Source organism: Phacochoerus africanus, chromosome 8, assembly GCF_016906955.1.
Source record: "Phacochoerus africanus isolate WHEZ1 chromosome 8, ROS_Pafr_v1, whole genome shotgun sequence".
NCBI lineage: Eukaryota > Metazoa > Chordata > Mammalia > Artiodactyla > Suidae > Phacochoerus > Phacochoerus africanus.
Genome location: NC_062551.1, coordinates 58,910,210 through 58,934,706, shown reverse-complemented (window position 1 = coordinate 58,934,706; position 24,497 = coordinate 58,910,210). Strand labels below are relative to the sequence as shown.

The 24,497-nt window shown below is 49.1% G+C and overlaps 1 protein-coding gene across 1 annotated transcript; it reads right to left on the bottom strand.

The window, feature by feature from the left end:
* Positions 1 to 4: 4 nt before the first annotated feature.
* On the bottom strand, positions 5 to 24,437 carry NLRP2 (NLR family pyrin domain containing 2). Its single transcript, XM_047791382.1, is given in 14 exon segments — positions 5 to 143; positions 3,026 to 3,196; positions 7,018 to 7,188; positions 8,801 to 8,971; positions 9,300 to 9,470; positions 11,383 to 11,547; positions 13,510 to 13,677; positions 17,162 to 18,760; positions 21,299 to 21,391; positions 21,514 to 21,717; positions 21,966 to 22,098; positions 23,309 to 23,353; positions 24,001 to 24,281; positions 24,283 to 24,437. Coding segments are annotated over 14 exon segments (3,666 nt in total).
* Between the last annotated feature and the right edge of the window lie 60 nt (positions 24,438 to 24,497).

The following is a 24,497-nucleotide window of genomic DNA, read 5'->3' as shown; positions in this document are numbered from 1 at the left end:
GGATTCAGAAAATAAAATCATGAGAAGAAGGTCTGTTATTTTTTGGATTTCTGCGGTCACTCTCAATAGTCAGTTGTGGGTTGTTTTCCTTCGTGTCTTTCAGCAGCTTCTGGACTTGAGCATCAGATTCATCTATCTTCAATCTAAGGGATAAAATGGGGGGAAACGTTTTATTATTTCAAGGGGATTTGTTCCAAACACCCAAGCGCCTGCATGCTTTAGGAATGTGCAGAGCGAGGGTCGTCTTTGTTGATTGTTGCATGCTGCAGCTAGAGTCCCGTATTGATTTGATAGGGAAAAAAGATACTATTAGGTTGACATCAAAATGGTATACAGCCACCGTATAGTTTCAGATGCATGGATGATCTTGGTTGATTATCATATCATACTCAGCACTGGGGATGGAGTTGCTGAATGCAGCTCTAATCCCTTCCTAACTCCATAACTCACTTTGATACCTTCTACTTGGTGGACCCAGCTAGAAGTCCTTGAGCCAGGTCAGTGGGATTAGCTTTTTATCCCCCTTGGTTACAAGATACCAGATAACTACCACCCTGTATCTGACCTGTGATGAGAGCACTCTCCTCTCTTGAGTCACCTTTTGGCAGCCAAATTCAGTCACATGTATGTGGTTAGGGAGAGGGAATCATTAAAGCAAAGATATGAAAAAGTATGAAAACGGGAGACCAGGGATATTGACTGCCATGTTTCTTACTGGCATTATAGTTCTGGTTTGGCTGCCATGTTAGTCCATCTCTGTCTTATTTGGGGTTCACAATACATCCATGCAACAGCCTTCTGTTACAGGATGCGTAAGTGCTGGAGATCTGATGTACAGCATGGCGATTGCGGTTGCTATTCCTGTGTTATGTACTTGATATTTGCTAAGGGAGTAGATCTTCAGTGTTCTCACCACAGAGTAACTCTGAGGTGATGGATGCTTTAATCCCCTTGATTGTGGTGGTCATTTCACAATATCTCAGCGCGTTACATCACATACCTTAAATATATGCTATTTTAAAATTTAAATTAGGAGTTCCCATCATTGCTCAGTGGTTAACGAATCCGACTGGGAACCATGAGGTTGCAGGTTCGATCCCTGGCCTCGCTCAGTGGGTTAAGGATCCGGCGTTGCTGTGAGCTGTGGTGTAGGTCTCAGATAAAGCTTGGATCCCACATTGCTGTGGCTCTGGAGTAGGCTGGCGGCTACAGCTCCGATTAGACCCCTAGCCTGGGAACCTCCATATGCCTCAAGAGCGGCCCTAGAAAAGGCGAAAAGACAAAAAAGAAATTATATCTCAGTAAAGCTGGAAGAACTCCCCCACCCCTGAACTCAGTACAATCTTAAGCCAGCTTCTGCAGATACCTTGTCAGCCATCAGTGTAACTTTGGCTAAAATAAGGGCCAGGTAGCTTGAACATGACCCTTTAAGGTCAAACATAAGTTTGTTTATGGTTGTCAGGGGTTGGTCATAAAAGCAAAAATAGTCCCCATACTAGATCTATATCTGGTCAAAAACTTGCTCAGTGGGTTAAGGATCCAGCATTGCCATGAGCTTTGGTGTAGGTCGAAGATGCAGCTCAGATCCCACATTGCTGTGGCTGTGGCTGTGGTGTGGGCCAGCAGCAACAGCTCCTTTTGGACCTCCAGCCTGGGAAGCGCCATCTGCCGCAGGTGCAGCCCTAAAAAAAATGTTGAAGGAATCAGAAATGGGGTGTAAACTGCCAGTCTAGAAGATGGAGATGTGTTGCTCTAAGAATGAGGTGTGACGATGTGTTTTGGTCTCAAGTGAGAGGAAATGACTGTAGTTAACTTAAAAGGGCTTGTCAGAAGGTTGTAGGGTAGCTGATAGAATCAAGGAGCTAAAAACCACCTTCTAAAAGGGCATGTCCAGGGCATTTGTGCCTTTTAGGACCTCTGATTCAGGGGAGTGCCCCACCTCCAATCACTCGTCTTGACAGTCCACGACTGGCAAAGAATGTTTGATTGGCTGGTCCAAGCGTACAGCTCCAGTGTTTTCTTTGTGGGAGCTTTCCATCCTGATTGAAATTCACCAATATTGTCTGAAGTGACAAAGCTAAAGGAGCTAGGAATAAGTACTTTAGGGAACACACATTCCTTCTTTCAACTAGTGAGGCACCTTGGGGCCTGAGATTCACGTTAAGTGCGTATTCAGTGTTTCTTCCACATAATGATGACCATGTTAAGCCGACAACTGTCTACGTTGCATCTGAGGATTTAAAAAAGTCCCCACATTGGAGGAAGAGCTTTATGGTTCTTTGTGGCCAAAGTAGCACGTGAACAAAAGAGCTCAGCGACCGCTTGCTCCAGTCACAGGTGACTCTCATTAGGTAATAGACTTATTCCAGAGGACATGCTTCTCAGGCTGACCCTGACCCACTAAAACTCTGGAATCCATACACCCTGCAAACAAACCCTTTCCCAAAGCACCGGGTAATAGTTGCCATTCAGTTTTCCTAATGAGATGATAGGTGGAAGCCATAAATCTCCCTCATTTGGGTAAGTCCTAAATCTAGCATCTTGGTTTCACATTGCGTTTTGTCTCATCTTTTTTTTTTTTTTTTTTTGCTATTTCTTGGGCTGCTCCCGCGGCATATGGAGATTCCCAGGCTAGGGGTCTAATCGGAGCTGTGGCCACCGGCCTACGCCGGAGCCACAGCAATGCGTGATCCGAGCCGCGTCTGCAACCTGCAGCACAGCTCACGGCAACGCCGGATTGTCAACCCACTGAGCAAGGGCAGGGACTGAACCCACAACCTCATGGTTCCTAGTCGGATTCATTAACCACTGTACCACGACGGGAACTCCTGGTCTCATCCTTTGACTCATCTTACCTGCCAAAGCAACAGAAGGAACCTATAGATGAATTACCTCATGACCAGACATCAGTAGATGAAAGTCGAACGTTAGTGCTGGATGCCAACAGCAAATTCCTGTAGTTTGTGCTCCCATAAAACCTACGATCCTGGAGAAAACCCTGTGGGGAGTGGGAGGAGGAGCGTGCCTGAGTGTCTTCAGGGGGCATCTCTGATGTTTCAAGGCATCACATAGCATCTTTACCCCGTTATACCCCAAGGAATTCTGGCCCGGGTCCAGAGTCATGAGGTTCTGGTTGCTTCTAAGGGCAGATGAGAGGTCTGCGCAACAGAATGGAGAGAGGGCACATCCCCACCACCTGTGGATGGAACACAGAAATTAAGTCATTCCGCCAGTGCTTATGGATACCAGCTTTCATGCCAGGCACACGCTTAGGGGTTGGGGTCCAGCCAGGAACAACAGAAGAGCTCACCCAGTAACAGAAAACAGACGGAGAGAGTGCGCCATATTCCCTGCGGGTTATGAAGGACAGGGGTAGAGAGAGCAGCTGGGCGAGCTCCCCACAGTGGGTGAGGAAGACTTGAGGGGTGAAGAGGAGCTTCCCCAAGTAGAGAAATAGTTTGTACAGAGGCCCCGAGGTTGCATGATTATCGCGTGAAACAGTATGGGGCAGGTTTTGGTTACCTGCAAGAGGGCAGCAGGATTTCAGAAGCGAGTGGACATGAGGAATAAAAGGGAAAGAGAATAAAAGAGGACACAAAGGATTTCGTCCTGAGTGAATGATTTTTTTGAGCTGCAGAAGGAGCAGCTGCAGAGGGGAAAAAGCAATTCAGTTTGGGATGGACATGTAAACTCCGCCTCTCCAAATCCCAAGGGGGAGTGTGAAGTTGGATGTTGGATCAATACAGTTCAGAGGAGAATGCTTTCTTCCATCTGGCGCTGGTGGATGGGCGGAAGACACATCCTTGCTTGCTGTATAGATGGTCAAAGGATCTGTGTATATGTATATACACACACATACATGTACACAGACACGTGTGAGAAGGCGATAAGGTATGTATTTAACTCCAGGATGTGGAAGAGGTCAAACCTGCTATCAAGTGGTTGGCATCCTTCATGGCACCTTGTGGGATAACATGCTATGTCACTATCCTCATCAACTTTTCGGATGGATGAAACGAACTCTTCTCTAGAATGTATCCCTGGGATCATACTGCCGGGAAGTTACAGCTGATCGTTTCGAGGGAAGTCGTCCTCCACAGCAGGGGTACAGGTGATGAAGAGAGCACCTCCTCACCCGGTAACAATTTCACTCTCCTGCGAACGGGTTCCTACCGTGAGTCGTGACCACCGGTGGTTCCCCACCTGCGCAGCTGAGGATGTGCTCACGTGACATCCTCGTTGGGGAAAGTTACAGTCGTGCTGGGGCTTTAATGATACCATTGTCTGGGTCTGTCTTCTGGAGAGTCTGCCTCGAGGGATCTGGCGGGCAGCCTGGGTGTTGGAATTTTCCAAGCTCCAGGCATATCTACTAAGCAACAGAGATTGAGCATTACAATTCCACTTCATCCTCTTGTACTGGAGAGGCCAGAAAACGGGTCGGTTACCTTTTGAAGGTCTTTCACAGGTAGGGTTCCAGATGCAAGTACATCGGACTGATGGTACTAACTCACATGGCGTGAGACAGAGTTGAGCTGAGGCCATGCATCTGTTCTGGACACAGTGTTTTCTGGTACAATGTCCAGTTCATACCTCTCCGCAGGTAGGGAGTTAGGGCAGCAGCGGATGCTTCTTGATTCTTGAAGTCATTGCATCCTTAATTTTTTTCACTGGTAGCCTGTGGATAACCCAGACTGGAGCTATTCCTTTAACCATCCTGGTGAATTTTCTCCCTTAGCTTTATGGTACAATTGACAAATAAAAGTTGTGTGCGTTTAAGATGTCCAACGTGATGATTTAATTTATGTATATATTGTGAACTAATTACCACAATCACGGTAATTAACATCCATCACTTCACGTTGTTACCGTTTCATGTGTGGTGAGAACACTTAGGATCTACTCTCAGCAAATTTTCTTTTTTATTATTGATAGGTGGAAGCTGCGGGAGTGTTTCTTTAATCTTTATTTAGATCTAATTGACATATGACATCATCTAAGTTTAAGGTATGTAACATGTTGCTTTAATACATTTCTGTTTTGCAAAATGATGAGCACCATAGCATTAGCTAACCTTTCCATCCTGACACATAGTTACCATTTCTTTTTTTGTGGTGAGAATATTTAAGATCTATCCTTTTTCTTGGGGGGGGGGAATCTTTTTAGGGCTGCACCTGCAGCATATGGAGGTTCCCAGGCTAGGGGTTGCATTGGAGTTGCAGCTGCTGGCCTACACCACAGCCACAGCAACACCAGATCTGAGCCACATCTGCAACCTACACCACAGCTCATGTCAACACCACATCTGTAACCCACCGAGTGAGGTCAGGGACAGAACTCTCATCCTCACTGATACTCCTTGGGTTCGTTAACCACTGCACCACAACGGGAACTCCTAAGAGCTATTCTTTGTAGCAACTTTCAAGAATATAACATGGTCTTCTGAGCTGTAATTACCATGCTGTACATGAGCTCCCCCGAAGTTTTAAGTTAGACCTGAAAGTTTGGGCCACCATCTCCCCCTCAGCACTTGGCCACAACCATTCTATTCTCTTTTGTTTCTATGAGTGTGGCTTTTAGATTCATTTAAGTGATATCATAACAGTCATTGTCTCTCTGACTTATTTCACTTAGCATAATGCCCTCAAGTTTCCTCCATGTGTTGCGAATGGAAGGATTTCCTTATTTCTCCTGCCTGAGTCATAGTCTTCTCTGTGTGTGTGTGTGTGTGTGTGTGTGTGTGTATCTCACATCTTTATCCATTCATTTCTTCCTAGACACTCAGGTCGCTTTCCTATCTTGGCTGTGGTGAATAACACTGCTGCGAACATGGGAGTGCAGCTGCCTCTTGGAGGTCTTGTTTTCATTTGCTTTGGATGTATACCCATAGTGGGAATCTCCATACTGGTTTCCATACAGCTGTTCCAACTGACAATCCCACCAATAAGGTACTAGGATTCTTCTTTCTTCCTATCCTCACCAACACTTGTTTTTCTCTTAGGTTTTTGATGTGAGCCACCCTAAAAGGTGTGAAGTGGTGTTGCTATCTCAGCCTGGTTCTGATTTCCATTTCCCTGGTGATTGGTGATGCTGAACACCTTTGCATGTACCTGTTGGTCTGTCTTGTGCAGAAAAAAGTTTCCTCAGGTCCTCTTCTTCCCCTTCTCCTCCTCCTCCTTCTCCCTCATCTTCTCCTTCCCCTTTTCTTCTTCTTGCTATTCAGTTGTATGGATTCTCACATATTTTAGGTGTTAACTTCTTAGCGATACATAGTTTGCAAATATTATCTCCCATTCTTGAGGTTGTTTTTTCATTTTGATTGTTTCCTTTGGTACGTAGAAGCTTTTTAATTTGATAAAGTCTCATTTGTTTGCTTTGGCCTTTGTTGCCTGTGCTTTTTGGGATCCTGTCCAAAAAATCATTGCCAAGACCAATGTCAAGCTTTTGCCTTGTTTTCTTCTAGGAGCTTTATGGCTTCAGGTCTCATGTTTAAGCCTTTGATCCATTTTGAGTTAATGTTTATGGATGGTGTGAGGGCTCAGTTTCGTTCTTTTGCATGTAGAGATGTGGTTTTCCCAACACTTTGTTGAGAAGACTGTCCTTTCCCTATTGAGTGTCTTGGTGTCCTTGTCAAAGATTAGTTGACTCCGTATGTGTGGGTTCATTCCTGGGCTCATCATTCTGTTCCACTGGTCTTTGTATCTGTTTTATGCCAGTGCCATGCTGTTGAGTTTTGTAATAACTTGAAATCAGGAAGCATGATGCCCCCAGCTTTGTTGTTCTTTGTCAGGGTTGATTTGACTATTTGATGTCTTCTGCAGTTCACTGTGAATTTTGGGATTAAATTTGTGTGTGTGTGTGTGAGAAAAATGCTATCCTAGTGGCCATTGAATATTTTATTGAGTATTTTAAAATACTCAGTTGAATTCTTTCCAGTTCTTTATATCAGAGCTGGAGAGGGTTTGCTACATTAGTAGTTCATTTCGGATACAGAGTGAAGTTCAAAAAGCCATAACTTACCATAGACTCCTTAGGTTACACAGCAGTTTCTTCAGAGCCTCACACAGGAACTTCAGTCCAACAATTCCTATGTGATTCAGTCCCAGATCCAAGTGTGTAAGGTTTGAATTTTGTTGGACAAGCGTTGAAAGGTGACTGCAGCCATCACCAGTTATGTTGCAACACCATAGCCTGGAAATCAATCACATGAAGGAAAGACTCCCCCCGCCCCTGCCCGTCTGGTGAGATGCACCCAAAACATGATCATCCACCTCAAGCCCTAAGTTTTAGCTAAGCTTGAACGCAGTGAAGGCAAGGAAATTAAATTATGGGTGGTCTGCATACAGAATAACACCTCTCCCCCCAAAGATGTCTGCATTCGAATCTCTGGACTCTGTGACTATGTAACACTATATATAAGGGGGACTGTGCACGTGTGATTTAGTAGGATCTGGATGTGAGGAGATTGGGCCCAGTGTCATCACAAGGATCCTTATAAGAAGGAGCCAAGAAAGATAGGGAAGCAACATAAATGTCCATTGACAGATGAATGGATTAAGAAGATGTGGTACGTATATACAGTGGAATACTACTCAGCCATAAAAAAGAATCAAATGCCTTTTGCAGCAACATGGATGCAACTAAGAGATTCTCATCCTAACTGAAGATAAGTCAGACAGAGAAAGACAAATAGCATATGATATCTCTCACATGTGGGATCTAAAATTTGGCACAAGTGAAACTATCTACAGAATAGAAGCAGACATAGAGAACAGATTCGTGGTTGCCAACAGGGCGGGAGTGGGAAGGAATGGGAGTTTGGGGTTAGCAGATGCAAACTATTACATTTAGAATGGATAAGTGATGAGGTCTTACTGGACAGCATGGACTAAGTTCAGTCTCTTGGCATAGAACATGATTGAAGATATGAGAAAAAGAATATGTATGCATATATATGTATATATATATATACACAATACATATAATTCCACCTAAGTCATTTTGCTGTACTGTAGAAATTGACACAACACTATAAATCAACTATAACAACAACAAAAAAACTGAATTGAATCTCTGGATAGAAACAATCAGTGCAGCCCCATTCCTTACTTAAGAAAAAGTCTTATAATTTTAGTATAAACAGGAGTTCCCGTCGTGGCGCAGTGGTAACAAATCCGACTAGGAACCATGAGGTTGTGGGTTCAATCCCTGGCCTTGCTCAGTGGGTTAAGGATCCGGTGTTGCAGTGAGCTGTGGTGTAGGTTGCAGATGCGGCTCGGATCCCGCGTTGCTGTGGCTCTGGTGTAGGCCAGTGGCTACAGCTCCGATTAGACCCCTAGCCTGGGAACCTCCATATGCCGCGGGAGCGGCCCAAGAAATGGCAAAAAGACAAAAAAAATTTTTTTTTAGTATAAACAGGAGGATTATATTAAGCTTGTTGGCAAATAACTCCACCTACCCACAGTTGCAGGTAGGGTTTATGTAATACAGTTCTGAGGACCCGCGTTACAAAGATAGGCCAAACCTGGGAACCAGCTACACCCTCCTGTGGACTATTGGCACCACTTCTTGTAATTCTTTTTCATCACCTTCTCCCAAGATCTGACCATCAGCATCATACTTGGGGTGTTCAGAGGCATTATTAAATGCTCACACTTGTCCTCCTTGAGTCCAGTATGTGTACCCCCCCCACACGTGTGCATGCACACATGGGCGTGCACACACACACACACACGCACGCGTGCATGCACACATGGGCGCGTACACACACACACACACACACACACACACAGCATAGACTTACACCAGGGTTTGTAGTTGACATTCGGGGTAACTCAGACCCTCACACAGAAGTTTTACCCCACGATCTCCAAGAGTGTTTTTGGCCAAGCACAGGTGGGTCAGCCGCTGGTTGACAGTCAGAGCAGAAGACAGCTCCTTGCAAGAGGCTTCTGTCAGTTGACAGTTTTCCAGCCTGCAGAGGCGCCGCACACATGGGAAGATGGTGAGAATCTTTCTAGAAGCAGACATTCTTGGCTGTCTTCCAAGCCTAGGGTCCTCAGCTACCCACCCCTTCGCATCCGTTCCCCACCCTCTCCCAGCAATCGTGATTGTACAGGAACAGGAGAGAGGGAAGGATGAGGTGCTGGACCAAAAAGGGGAACCAAAAATGGGAACCAGGCGTCTCCATCTCTAGGAGGTTCCATGCTGGCTGCCCAGCAAAGCCAGCTGTGGGCGTTGCTCTTCGCTATAGGGCCCTAGATGTACAGCAGAGATGCTGCAGGGGGGAGAGGAGGACTGACGACAGCCTCTGTAGGCAGCACTTCGGGTGTCCCAGGGTCACGTACCGCTGCTTGGCCGCCTTATCCAGGACCTCATTTGCTGTGAGGTTCAAGCGTGTGAGGGACTGGTTGACGTGGAGGCAGCAGGAGAGATCAGTCCATTGCCGCCTGGTGGCCGCACAAGATGCCAGCCTGCGGGAGAAATGGTAGCAGGTCATTCGTGAGACCCCAACGCCAGACGCAGAATTGCCTCCAGTTTCCTCTCCCACTGCATTGTGTCAGCCCTGGTCTCCATTGTCTGGGGCGGTGACTGCAAAAGCTGGTTCCTGGGCCGGCTGCATCCACGTGATCTAGAAATGTCCGTCATCGGAAACTCTGGGTGCAGAGCCCAGCGGTCCGTTTGAAGTCACCTGGAAGATGTGTCAGATTCTTGGGCCATATATATGCATAATTTGATTCAGAAGATTTGGGCGAGACCCAAGAATTTGGGTTTTAGGAAGTTCCCGGGTGCTGCTGCTGCTGCTGCTGCTGGTCTGGAGACCACACGTCAAGAACTATGTATGTGGCACAACACTGAAAATAAAATATACCTGAATAAAAAATTTAAGAAGAACTACTCATTTATAAATCCAGTCAAGCACATGGTGCAGCATGGCACCCACCTTTTATTCCTAGAGACACACATTCTTTCCGTGAGCAAACAAAACATCTCCGGAACATGGCTATCATCGAGGCCTTTGGGAGAGGCTTCTGCAGAGGTCCTGCTTCTGCGACTTACTGTGAGCCTCATGAAACCTCATTTCTGTCATTATACAGGTAAAGGTAATTGTTTTTTTTAATTGATAATTCACATGAAGTGCCAGGCGGAATAATGTGCCACAGAACTAATCAGCACTACAATCAGCCAAAACCCCTCCCTTCGAGTCTAAACTATAGTAAAGGAACCAACGTAAACTAAGGAATTGGGCGAGTTCCCGTCATGGCGCAGTGGTTAATGAATCCGACCAGGAATCATGAGGTTGCGGGTTCGATCCCTGGCCTCGCTCAGTGGGTTGAGGATCCGGCGTTGCTGTGAGCTGTGGTGTAGGTTGCAGACTCAGCTCGGATCCCGCGTTGCTGTGGCTCTGGCGTAGGCCGGCGGCTACAGCTCCAATTAGACCCCTAGCCTAGGAATCTCCATATGCTGCGGGAGTGGCCCAAGAAATGGCAAAAAGACCAAAAACAAAAACAAAAAAAAACACCTAGGGAATTAGACCACCAAGTGGAAGGCCAGTTACTTCCAGTAAGATAAGCGGAACTTAGGCGGAGTCTCCTCTTTCCATTCTGGGTGTCCTTTTAGTCACTGAGAACGAAATTAGGGACCACAGTCTTCAAGTCACCCAGTTTTTCCTCCAGACGAATCCTCGCAGGAAGAAGAAAGGCAGGTCAATAGTAATAATAACACTATGGCTGCAGCCACTGTTGAACGCATGTCTCTTTGGACCTGGTGTCATTGCATCCTCAGAGCCTTGTGACATGTGCATCCTTCTGTTCTGCCGATGGGGAGGAGCCCACGGTCCTATCACTAGAGGCAGAGGCGTCCCTGGAGACCGAGGTCCCCTTAGACTCTGTGCCCGTTACTGCTCAGGTGTGGTCGGGTGGGGCACAGTGGCGCTCGGGGTGATCGCCAGAGTGACCACGAGGAGAGCTGCCCACGGGGCGAGCGTCAGACCCAGAGACTGCACGTAGAGGGAAGACGTGATGCTCCTGCAGGGTCTTTGCCTGGAAAGGTGAGTCCGGTGGCTGCTCTTCTCGTCAGGACGCAGGAGGAACATGACCCATCAACGAATGATCTCCGATAGGGGATGGAATCCAGGTTCCGGGTGTTTCTTCGGACTCGGGGATGTTATGTGTGGTTGCCCAGGTTGTCCAGTGATCAGTGCAAGTGGAGACTAAACTTCAGCTCATTTCTATTCTGGGATCTATGTCTTAGGTGGCACTGCGTCCAGTCAAAATGAGGGATCCGCCCCCCGACCCCCCCCAAATTCACACAGATTTGTGGTACAGGCTTGCGGCAGCTTTGTTCACATGCCGAGGGTTTTCAGTGACAGTGAGATAGAAATACCTCAGATATTGCAGGTTACATTTCGGGTGTCTCAAGACCTCACACAGTGGGGGGAGCATATCATCCTGGTCATTGCCTTGAAGGGTCAGATGTGTCAGGGTCTCCTGACCCCCAAAAGCGATGCACAAGTTCCGATAGGCATCCGCTGGGGACATGTTTTTGAGGCTAGGGAGAAAAAATAGAAGTGAGACGTTGAGTTTCTATACCTGCCCTACCCACACAGAGAACAAAGAGCTGCGATGTGTTCGAATGTTAGAAACGACCTTTTTATATTTTTCCCCTTTGGGGTATTATTGGCAAATGAAAGTGTGTGTATTTAAGGCATGACTTCGTATTTTGACATACCGTCCCCTGTGAAATCACGACCACAAGCAAGCTGGCTACCACCTCCTCACCTCACACAGCTACCACTTCCTTTTCTTTTGTGGCGAGAACACTTTAGCTTAATTCTTAACAAATTTCAGGCATACGGTGCAGTATTTTTAACTATCCTTATATTGATTTCTTTCTTTCTTTCTTTCTTTTTTTTTTTTTTTTTGCCTTTGCTAGGGCTGCCCCTGCGGCATACGGAGGTCCCCAGGCTAGGGGTCCAGTCGGAGCTGTAGCCTCCAGCCTACGTCAGAGCTACAGCAACGTGAGATCTGAGCCACAGCTCAGGGCAACGCCGGGTCCTTAACCCACTGAGCAAGGCCAGGGATCAAACCCACAACCTCATGGTTCCTAGTCAGATTCGTTAGCCACTGAGCCACAACGGGAACTCCAACTGTCATCACATTGTGTCCATCGTCTTGCATGGCTGAACCTTCCTGCTGCTTGACTAACGTCTCATTTTACAGTCTATTAGAAGCTCCAGTTTCTTTAGTCGTCTCCAACTCTTGAAAAAGGGAAGTCAGTCAGAAGCAGCCATGTACATGTGTATATACACACACCCGTACAGACAGTCAAACAAAAGCATTTGTTTGACTGTAGCTTTTGGAGAAAGATGAGCGAAGGCAGTCTCTCTCTTCGCGGAAATGTCAGCAGTGGGCACATCGCAGGGATGCAACGTCCTTGATGTCAAATTGAAATTATAGTGCAGCCAGCACCGTTCAGCTGTACAGTCAGAGGCAGGCGTGACTGAGGGTCTGGTCTCAGGAGCATCTTGGCACCGCCGAGAACTTGAACCTTCTTTGAGCTGTACCAGACCCAAGGCCACCACCTGCCAGCTGCAGCCTTGTGGTCTCAAGGTCTCCCCTTGTAACTCAGCCGTCATTTCAGACCCCAGTCAGTCCTGCTCCATGAGCACCCTTACTTGATGCTGGCGCCAGTTATCATTCTTGATAAATAACGCATGTAACTAAAAGAAATCTTAAAGCCTCCCTAATTTTGTCATGGGGCAGAACACAATTCAAGAGCTTCTTGAGTCTGTGTCTCCTGGGCTGCATTCCTCATCAAGCTTTTCATTCCAATCAGGCCGACCTTGTGGCTCCCATCCTGCCGGAGACTTTGACTCTTGGGCTTGGAACTAGGGGTGCACGGCCAGCATAACTCTAAGTAGGCAAGACTCCTCATTTCCCTTCGCCGAGAAAGGAAAATGCCAGAGGGGGTACCAGCAGCTTGGGCAGGTCTCGCTGATGGCAGAGCTAAGTTAGCTGACACGCTCGTGTGGACTCTGCGTCCCCAAGCTTGCTCCTGCCCCACCTGCCCAGACGGAAGTGCGCAGGGTGTTCCCAGAGCACTGGCTGCACAAACCAACCTCAGGTCCAGGGAGGCTCTCCAGTGCTGTCTTACGGGGACACCGTGTGAAAAGCTTGGTCATGCCCGGGGGGTGTAAATCCAGGGACTAGGAGTTTCCCTCTTGGTGCAGCGGAAATGAATCCGACCAGGAACCATGAGGTCATGAGGTTGCAGGTTCGATCCCTGGCCTTGCTCAGTGGGTTAAGGATCCGGCGTTGCCTTGAGCTGTGGTGTAGGTTGCAGACACAGTTTGGATCCTGCATTGCTGTGGCTGTGGTGTAGACCGGCGGCTGCAGCTCCGGTTAGACCCCCTAGCCTGGGAACCAACACATGCTGCGGGTGAGGCCCTAGAAGAGACAAAAAAGACAAAAAAGACAAAAAAAAAAAATCCAGGGACTACCTTCTGCTTACATCACCTTCTGGAGACTCGAGGTAGCAGAGGCTACTTTTTCACAAAGAATCCTCACTGCTGAGAAACTGAGGAAGCTCTAACTGATGTCCAAAAAGAGCAGATTCCTGTCTGTGTCAAACACGGAACAAAGGTCCATCCAGAAAGGAAGCAAAGGGTCATTCAGGGACCTGCAAGAAAGAGCAAAAGGAGGGAACTGACCCAAAACTGCTGGAGAGGAAAGTAACTTTTGTCTGCCACTGGGAACGTGTTTGGGGTTTCTCTGGGCACGCAGCCCTACAAAGTAAGTAAAAGCTGGGTGCTTTAATCGTTTAGCACCCCTATCAGATAACTCACCATCTCAGACATTCCTGGAGAACGAATGTCAACTTTTTGCACATTAATCCAGCAGAGGCTTAGCACGAGTCAAAATTGTAAGCACGTCATTGATAAGAGATGGCGAGCCATGCACATCACTGATAAAAACTGGGAGTGACATACACGCCGGTAGAGGATATTTGACTATCTGATGGCATAGCCACAGACGTGACACTCAGGCTACTTTACACCCGGGTTTGCCGGCCTAAAATGATGCACACAGAAATGTGAGAAAGTCCCGTCTCTACGTACTTCGGCGTCACGTGCCCAGATTTCTCCAAGAACGTTCCTTTTGTTCTGGTGCTTCTGGGTGGAAGGATTATTGTGGGGGACACTGTTTCTTTGTGTATTTCAGCACTGCTTCGGTTTTCTGTGTATGTGTGGGATCTTGGCAGTCATCAGTATTTCAGCTTTCAGGGAGATGGGGGGGACACTTGAAAACAGTGTGTCTGAAAGTCCACCCTGCCTCTGACCCTTTGGAGACGGGTCACTCAGTTACTCTATCTTCTGAGGAACCCTGGTCCTCCTGCGGGCAGGCCCCTTACGGGAGACCGTGTTGGGGGGATACTCTTATCAGGGTCCTAAATGCAAGGCGAACCACGTTGGAGCCCGTGTGGATAGCTTCCTAATTCAGAACAGCCTGGACAAGACGTGAACTGCCTCTCAAGGCGAAAAGCTTCATGAGGAGCCCTGGCCGCGTCAGCATTTCTCCGCACAGTCGGCATTCTGTGATTCAGTTTAGGAGAAGAAAAAAGCAAGCGCCCAGAACTCAGACTTTTTCTCAGCTCTAGTGCTGCTGGCTGTTTTAAGACTAGTTGTACTTTGGGTTGTATTCGTGGAGCCTTCCCTTCGAAAGACACATTCACAGTCAATGGCCTCATTGCACGTCTTCAGGCAAGATGAGGAGGAAGGGCTGGGGCCAGCCCAGAATTTGGGACTTTGCAGAGAGCATCGCTTCTGTGCTCCGGAGGAAGAAAGTAAACGCTGGCACCGTGTTAGTGTTAGAAACTGTCGAGGCAGGCTGACACCTCCCTCAGGACTCAGCTGCCGGAGAAAGTGAGTCAGTCAGAGCATCTGGCCGTCTTAGGCGGTTATAGCCCAGCATGGCTGCGGGCCTGCTAGGATGGGCAGAGCAGCAGGCAGGGTGGCAAAAAGCCTCCGCGGAAAGGAGCTTGTGTTACGATCAGAACCACCGTAATCGCGCCTCCAGAGGCATCACGGCCTTTCCCTTCTCAGGCAGGAGCGGCAGGAACCAGGCAACCCAACTGTGGCCGATGAAGTGCCCCTTAACACCCGCATCGTCGTCCTAACCTGGCCAAGGTTAGAAAGAAACAAAAGTATTTTCTAAGCAATGAGGTCCTGCTGTTACAGCACAGGGAACTATATCCAGTCTCTTGGGATAGAACAGAGTGGAAGATAAAATGAGAAAAAGAATGTGTGTGTACACACACACACACACACACACACACACACACACTGGGTCACTGTTCTGTGCAGCAGAAAGTGGCACAACATTGTAAATCAACTCTAATAAAAATTAAAAAAAATGAAAATCTTTAAAAAAGAAACGAAAACGGACTCTTGACTTGGAATCCTGGATGGAGGGGAGAAGGTTATTGGTGCCATTTCTTTTTCATTCAAAGCCTGTCTTAAATAATCCTCTTGCAGAGGAAAGATTTAGAAAGACCCGCAGGCAGGCCTGGCCAAACATTTGGGTGAGAGAAGAAAAAAAAAAATCAGGATACGGATAAAGGGATAAGGTCTGTGATGGCTGGTTATCTGCAGGGTGGAGATCAGCACGGTCGTAGCGCTTCTGGGGGTAACTGAGGGATGGCTCTTGACGAAGTGGTGAGGGCCCGTCAGGGGAGTACGCGCAGGACGCTCTTCCACCAGCGGGGGGCGGGAGCCGGGGAGCTTCTTTCTGGCCCAGTGAACACACCCGAGGACGACTTCGGGTGAGAACTCAGGAGGGAGGAGGAGGGGCGTTACCGAGATAAGCATCCCCTCCCGTTGCTGTTGCCGGGGGATGGCACTGTTGGGTTGTGACCCAGGGCTTCATAAGCCAAGAGCCTTGAGTGCGGGTCCTGGTCAAACATTGTTTTTGGAAGCTGCTGTCCTCATGTTTTTTTTTTTTTTTTTCCACCTCAGTTAATCTTTTTTCAAAAGTATTCTTGGTTTACAGGGTTGTGCCAGTTTCTTCTGTACGGCAAAGTGGCCCAGTCTCTCTCTCTCTCTCTCTCTCTCTCTCACACACACACACACACACACACACACATTCTTTTCCTCGTACTGTCTTCCATCAGGTTCTGTCACAATGATTGGATATAGTTCCCTGTGCTGTACAGCAGGCTCTCACTGCTTATCCATTCCACATATAATTGTTCACATCTGCTCACCCCAAAGTCCCTAATATCTTCATCTTAACATGAAAGGTGACATATGGAGTTCCTGTCGTGGCTCAGTGGTGAACGAATCTGACTAGGAACCATGAGGTTGCGGGTTCGATCCCTGGCCTGGCTCAGTGGGTTAAGGATCCAGTGTTGCCGTGAGCTGGGGTGTAGGTTGCAGACGTGGCTTGGATCCCGCGTTGCTGTGGCTCTGGCTTAGGCGGGTGGCTACAGTTCTGATTAGACTCCTAGCCTGGAACCTCCGTATACCGCGGGTGCAGCCCTGGAAAAGACAAAAGAAAAATAGAGGTCTCCAAGATAGATTATGATAAAAATGTCAAAAATAAAAAAATAAATAAAGGTGACCTATTTCCAGGAGTCATGAGGTTAGAAACAGTATCAGGAAACTGTATGAGCTCAGCTGATGTTTCTCGGGCCTCAGTGAAGAATAACAAAGACTCATAACTGACCAGGGTCCCCTCATCCTCGAAGTCTCCCGGGTGAGGTTCCTGGGAGCAGAATCTCTGTGGCCGTGGGTGAAGTGTAGCTTTCAGAAACTTCATGGATTCAGCCTCGGGCCGCACATCTTTAGCAGTCGTGCCAAAACGGGGTGCCACTTTGTGCATCTCCCCACATCTACCCTACCAATACTATGCAGACTGAAAGAGGTCGAGAGATAGACCAAAGTGGTTCAGCTAAAACTCCAGGGAAGCAAGTCTCAACACAAGGTCTGGTTCCAAGGCCCCGTTCCTCATTCCAGCATCGTACTTCTGCCTTGCATGTTAAGTTGGACAAAAGGCTGCCTACTGACCTTAAGCAAGAAGGAACAGGGTACCCCGACCTCTTCTTAATGGACCGTGGAGGGAGGCGGACGATGGGAGAGCTCGTAGAGTAAAAAATGTGTCCTTACCTCTCAGCTTGAGTGCCTGACTTCTGCATGGAGTCGTTCTCCAGGAATATCCTCTTCCCGACCTGCAGGGAAATCTTCCGCAGGTCCTGACAGTGCTTGAGGCAGAAGGAAGCCTCCCCCATTTCAAACGCACTGGTCAGGTGAACAGCAATCTCCTGGACGTGGGCCATGGCGTCCTTCACCAGCTGCTCCTCCTGCGATTCATGAAGCCAGTGCAGCATCTCCTTTGCGTCCATCATCGAGGAGAAAGGTCCGTTCCCATCGGACTCGGACCTGCACTTGAGTAATTCCCGCCTGACCGCCCCCGACACTCGGCAGCCGAAAGTGGTCTCCAGCTCCCGGGCTCTCTCTTCGTTCAGGAGGCCGAACAAGAAGGACCCCACGCGGGTCAGGTCGGGGTTCTTTCGTCTCTCCTCCTTGGACAGCAGCTTCTGCACGTCCCCGATGTCCCACGTGCAGCTCCCTGCCTCGCCTCCCGCCGCCGCCGCCTCCTCCTCCTCCTCCGTCTCCAGGACGTAGACCATGGCCGCGAGCAACTGCTGGACGCTGAGGTGGACGAAAGAGTAGCAGCCCCCACAGTCGCCGCTCTTCTGGAGAATCTGCTTGTCCAGGAAAGGACAGAGGGCCGACGGTGTGAGCCCGAGCCTCCCGAGGTCGTCCCCGTCGAACACAGACGTCTGTGTCCACGCGCCCTCGGCGGCCAGGAGACACGCAGCCCTCAGCGCAGCCTGGAGGCGCGGACGGGGGCAGGCGCCCGGAGCCGGGGCGAACTGGCTGCAGAGGAAGCGCAGGAACAGCGACGTGGTGGTCTGGCAGGTCGAGGCGGGGTCCTCGCCGCCCTCCATCTGCGCCTTCAGACAGGTGCAGACGATCCGGCACACGGCGGGGGCCGAGCCCAGCCGGAACAGCGCTGCGTTGCCCTTCATCAGGGCGAAAGCTCGCAGGGCCTGCCTCTCCTCCCCGAAGTGCTCCAGGAAGTAGGCCTTCTTGTCGGGCTCCAGGAAGCCCTCGATCTCCACGAAGAGCGGCTGTTCCGCCAGGAGCCGCAGCTCTCGCAGGGCCCCCGGGCGCGTGGTGATCACCAGCGTGGCCCTGGGCAGCATCTTCCTCCTCAGCAGACTCCCCAGGAGGACGGCCACTGGCTTCGGCTGCTTCAAGTCGCCACACAGGTCACGGACGAGGGCCCCCGAGGGTACCCGCAGCTCCTCGAAGCCGTCGACGACGAGCAGGATCTCCTGGGCTAGGGCCGGGAGCTGCGGAACGGCCTCCCGCGCAGCCGGCCCGGCCGCGGCGATCAGCTCTGCAAACGTGCACATCCCCCTGTGGCTGAGGTCCTTGCAGCTGAGATAGAAGGCGGAGTGGACGGCCTGGGCCAGGCCGTTCTGGGTCCAGTCCAGCATCAGCTTCTTTGCCACTGTGGTTTTCCCGACGCCAGCAGGACCGTGCAGGACCACAGTGTGAGGAAACGGCCCTGTGGGCACTTGAGGATTGCAGAATGGGACCGGGGCCTCATATCTCCGTGTGAAAATGTGGACGTGTTCACTGGCACCAGGCCGTGAATTCTGCCAGATTTGCCAGGACTTCTTCTTCAGTGCATTTCTGTATTATCTTGTTCACCTTCAGTGATACGAGGCCGGGGATAGACAGGGTACAGTTGGTTATTCATTAGGAAACAATACTTGCTGTTACGTAGAAAGGGAGAAAAGGCGAAGTGAGATTTATGAAGAACCGCCTGATACCAAACTCGCTCCTGGTCGATCAGGTACAGACCTGGCTTTTCTCCTTCCAAACCTTCTTTTGCTTCTCCTGGGTGTGCAACATCTTCTTCCTGTATTTTTGTCAGCTCTGCAAAATACAAATTCTTATTTTTTGCTTTGTATTTATTTCAGTTTATTTTTGTTAGAGTCTATTTGGTTTACAGTGTTGTGTCTGTTGCTGCTGTGCAGCCTAGGGACCTATCATACATATTTACACATGTGCTTTTTCTCATACTATCTCCCATCTTGTTTTATTCCAAGAGATTAACGTGAACTTGACACAAGACAGGTGTACTTCTTGTGTTGTGTGTGTGTGTCTTTTTAGGGCTGCTCCAGTGGTATGTATAAGTTTCCACGCCAGGGGTTGAATTGGAGCTGCAGCTGCTGGCCTATGCCACGGCCACAGCAGTGTCAGCTCCGAGATGTGTCTGTGACCTACACCATAGCTCAGGGCAACGCTGGATCCTTGACCCCTGGAGCGAGGCCTGGGGTTGAACCTGCGTCCTCGTGGATGCTCGTCAGATTCATTTCCATTGAGCCATGAAAGGAACTCCAGGTGTACTTCTTTTATCAGAAATAGAACTGTAAAGCAGACTCAAGGAGTCCAGAATCTAATCTGAGTTCCTTGTCCACATTGTGTGCTGGGACGTGCAGTAGTCAGGTTTCTAGACGTGCATGGAGCAGATGACGCCCTGAGCCGGGTTGCACGCCTCTCATAGAATCATGACAAGAAACACTTGCCCTGTGCAAACTCAATGCGATTTATCGAAACGAGAGTCTCTTTTTTTCACCAGCCTAAACAGGAAACACCTTCACTGTAAGAGCCCCCTGTCATTCTACCTGCTCAGGCATTAAGCACGTGGAGGCGTGCCACCTGCCTGGAACACCAGGCAGCTCCTAACCCAAGATACGTGGAAATGTTTCTACACAAAGACTTGCACAGATGTGTTCGTGCAGCATTATTCTAGACGGTATAAAAGAGAAGTAATTCAAACATCCATTCACTGACGAATGGGCAACCCAAAGATGGTATATCCATGCAATCCAGCATATCGTGTATCCACACAATAACACGGAATATTATGCAGCAGTGGAAGGAATGGATTCCTGATACCTGCAGCAGCAGGACTGAACCTCCAAAACATTATGGTAAATAAGAGAGACAGAAAAGGCTGCCAAAATCAGAAAAGGCAGATCTAGGAGTTCCCGTCGTGGCGCAGTGGTTAACGAATCCGACTAGGAACCATGAGGTTGCAGGTTCGGTCCCTGCCCTTGCTCAGTGGGTTGACAATCCGGCGTTGCCGTGAGCTGTGGTGTAGGTTGCAGACGCGGCTTGGATCCCGCGTTGCTGTGGCTCTGGCGTAGGTCAGTGGCTACAGCTCCGATTCGACCCCTAGCCTGGGAACCTCCATATGCCGCGGGAGCGGCCCAAGAAATAGCAAAAAGACAAAAAAAAAAAAAGCAGATCTAGAGAGACAAAGAGTAAATTAATGGGGTGTTCCCATCATGGCTCAGTGGTTAATGAACCCGACTAGTATCCACGAGGATGTGGGTTCGGTCCCTGGCCTCACTCAATGGGTTAAGGATCCCCAGCGTTGCTGTGAGCTGTGGTGGAGGTCACAGATGCGGCTTGGATTCTGTGTTGCTGTGGCAAAGGCCAGTGGCTACAGCTCCGATTCAACCCCTAGCCTGGGAGCTTCCGTACGTTATGGGTGTGGCCCTGAAAAGACCCCCCCCCCAAAAAAAGTAAATTAATGGTTGCCTGAAACTGGAGGACAGGCCAGGGAGCACCTGCCTATGGACACAAGGGGTCTTTGTGGGGGGCGGGGTGTGGAAATGTTGCAAAGCTGGGCAGTGGGGATGGTTGCACAGCTGTGTGTGTTTAGTAAAAATTACCAGTGGTTATACCTAAAATAAGTAAAATGTATGATGTATCAGTTATACTTCAGTAAAGCCATTAAAGGGATGGAAGATAGTATGAGAAAAAGAATGCATACGTATGTGTGACCGGGTCCGTGTTCTCCACAGCAGACAATGGCACCCCACTGTACATCAGCTGCCCTTTACTAAAAAATTTAAAAAATGGGAGTTCCCGTCGTGGCGCAGCAGAAGGGAATCTGACTAGGAACCGTGAGGTGGCGGGTTTGATCCCTGGCCTCCCTCCATGGGTTAAGGATCCGGCGTTGCCGTGAGCTATGGTGTAGGTGGCAGATGGGCTCGGGTCTGGTGTTGCTGTGGCTGTGGTAGAGGCTGGTGGTCACAGCTCCAATTGGACCCCTAGACTGGGAACCTCCCTGTGCCGCAGGTGCAGCCCTAAAAAGACAAAAGACAAAAAAAAAATTAAAAAAAAATTAAAAAAATTCCATCAAGCCGACTTGACCTCAGCGACTCTCGAGGCAAATCGCCCTCCTGGACCAGGTCTCCTCTCCTCATCTGTGCGCTGATGCGGTCAGAGGTGCCGGAGCATCTGAAACTGCAAAACCCGAGAGAAACTCCAGACGGCACCCTCCTGAGTCTCCGTGAACGGGTTCTCTCCCATGTTTTCTCCCTTTTTTTTTTTTCCTACTGTGGGAAGAACACGGGAGAGGGGGAGACATTTCTGGGAGCCGGTCGGGGGTTGTGAACAGCGGAGAGGACGAGGTTGGAGAGAGCGCGTGGAGAGGGCGGCCCGGCGGGGTCCATTTCATTTGGTTTCCTCCACCCGGGACGTTCCAAGACCGGCTTGGCTCGTCCTCTTCTTCTCGATGCGGCCGGGTGTCTTCCAGGCTCTCACACTTGGTTCCCGCATCCGTGTAATCCCTGCAGAACGGAGGGGACGTGATGGTCCCGCCACTGTGCTAAGTATTAAAGCTTCTGTTTGGGAGCGAGTGGGATTTCAAGATGCCTTTAAGCCAACAAGAGAGTCATGGTATTTAAGCCTAGATTACAAGAGAAGGATGTTGATGAGGCACCGGAGGTAAAATTCAAGCGTCCTGTCTTGATCTCCTTGCCTTTTCTGGCAAGTGCAATCCTGTGTCGTTCAGACCTCGGGTGAGAGAAGTGGGTACCTGCAGACAATGGCTTTTCCCCAAGGAGGAATTCCCTGGTTTATGACGAGGTGGATGAAGTTACTTAGTCCTGGGAAGGAACCCAGGGACGGGGTGGAGTCCGAATGGGAGAAGAAAAATTGCAAGCTCGACACTGCGGAGTGAGGAAGTTGAGTGTGGGACTGGCAGAAACATATCCAGGAGGCAACGAGAAGGCAGCCTATGGGGTTCTGAGAAATGCTGGTCTGGAGACTTCCTCTGGGAAGTCTTTGGCTTCTAAGTAGCTGGTGGGAAGCCAAGTGGATCAGCCAGGACGCGTTTAGGGAGCGAAAAACGGCCAGCCGGCTGTCCCTTTTGGAGAGTGAGCAGGAGAACAGGGGCTCCGAAAGAACCAAGGGAAAACCGTCACAAGAGTTAAGGTTTTAAGCCAAGAACGCTCTGGTGGTCGTCCACATAGAACAGCTAATGGAACAGCAACGCTGGCAGGTTATTCTGCCTCAAAGCATTGCTGAATGTCGAACCTCACAGTTCATCGACCTAACGCTGGGCATCTGGGTGGGCATTGTGGGACGTTTAACGTATGGGTGTATCACTGGAAGTGGCCAGAACCCGGGGGTTTAGGTCTGAATGGCGGCATCTTCACTTTTCAAACCGTCCCCTCAGCTACGATTGCCTTGAACCCAGCTCATTTTAAATGATATGGTAATGTCAAGAAAAAAAAATGTTGAAAATCACAAATTCAGAAATCCGTTTGTCCAGGATGAGCAAACTTCTCCTCCAAAGGACCCAATCATCCGTATTTTCTGTCTCGTGGACCATGCAGTCTGCTGCATCCACTCCTCTCTGCCCTCGTGGGGCAAAGGCAGTCATAGGTAATATATGAGCCAGCAAGGATGCTGTGTGCCGATAAAACTTTGATCACATATAGTGTAATTCAAATTTCCTATGATTTTCTTGGGCTACAAAATATTCTTTTGATTTTTCCCCCCAACTGTTTAAAAACCTAAGCGTCGTTCTGAGCTTGTAGGGGGTCTGTGCTTCGAAAGCTGTGGTGGGGTGGGCTGAATGGGGTTTGTGAGCCACGGCTTTACCGACCCTCGCTTTATAAAGTCCGTCTCGCTTGTCCAGAGTCCAAAGGAAAGCTCACTCTCTCCCCCACGTCGGTTTGTGTTTACGGATTTCCAGTGTGAGCACTGCTTCATTGCGGCTTTCGACGTCTCACTGCTGCCCAGCTGGATGACAGCAACGATGAGGTCTCTACGTTTCTAGCGCTCGGCACCATGTCTTTTCTAATCGAAACAAGTCTCTGAATCCCAGAATCTCCCATGAAAAAAAAAAAAAAGGGTTGTGAATGGGTTTCTTACCTCGTGATGGAGGCTTATTTTCCTGCAGTGACTTCAAAGCTGTTTCTGAAAAAGGAGGAGAAGGAAGAAATTGGCACTTGTTTGGAGACGTACTATGTGAAGCAAAGAAACATTTGAAATGGGCATTGAAAACAAAACAGAGGGCATATCATCATTTAAGGTCGCAGAGGACGCGTGAGGGACGGGATCACGGATACAGCCTCAAACTGTTGAGAAACAGCCTCAAACAGGAGAAGGGTTCTGTGGGGAGGCAGCCAGGGTGGGAAGACAGTGCTTGGAAGAAGCCAGAATAACCGGAGTCTGATAACTAGGAAAGACTCCACCAGATTTTCTGAAGGTCTAGCCTTTGTGTTCAGGACAGGCAGCTTCTCCAAAGCTGCATGTTATTTCGGCATTTCTTTTTTTTTTTAAAGATTTAAATTTAAAAATTTTAAAGTATAGTTGATTTATGACATTGTGCCAATTTCTGCTATGCAAAGTGATGCAGTCATATATATATATATTCATACATACATAAATATGTGTTCAGTCATATATGAGAAAAAAGATTACATATGTATATGTATATATATATCTATCTTTTCCTCCTATTTTCATCACATTCTATCCCAAGAGACTGGATGCAGTTCCCTGTGCTGGACAGCAGGACGTCCTTGCTTATCATTCTCAGTGTCATCGTTTGTATCCCTCACCCCCCACTCCCCGTCCATCCCTCCCCCTTCCCCTTAGCAACCACTTCGAAAACCACGGAGACTCCTGCTTCTTTCCCCAGAGACCCAGTGCGGACTTGATTCTGCTCACCCCCGAGCGCACCCTTGGCCTCTCAGACAGATCCGTCCCTGTGGACTCTATTCTGCTCACCCCCGAGCGCACCCTTGGCCTCTCAGACAGATCCGTCCCGTCCGTCTTGTCAAAGACCTGGGTGGCGACCATCTCCACCCAGTAGCCGGGACAGTGTTTGGTGAGCATTTCTGCCACTGGCCTCGTCCAGCGCCATCTGGGGGACACACTGTAAGTCCTCTTGCAGGGAAAGGGCCTTCGGCAGAGATTTGAACTTGCTCAACTCCTGCTGGTCGAGCTGTTCCAGAAGGGGCTGCAGGTGGAAATGCAGCTGTGCAGAAGGCAGCATCTCGACTTACAAGGGAGACCCCCACGTTTGGCATTAAAGACGCACTCAGGGAAGACGTGG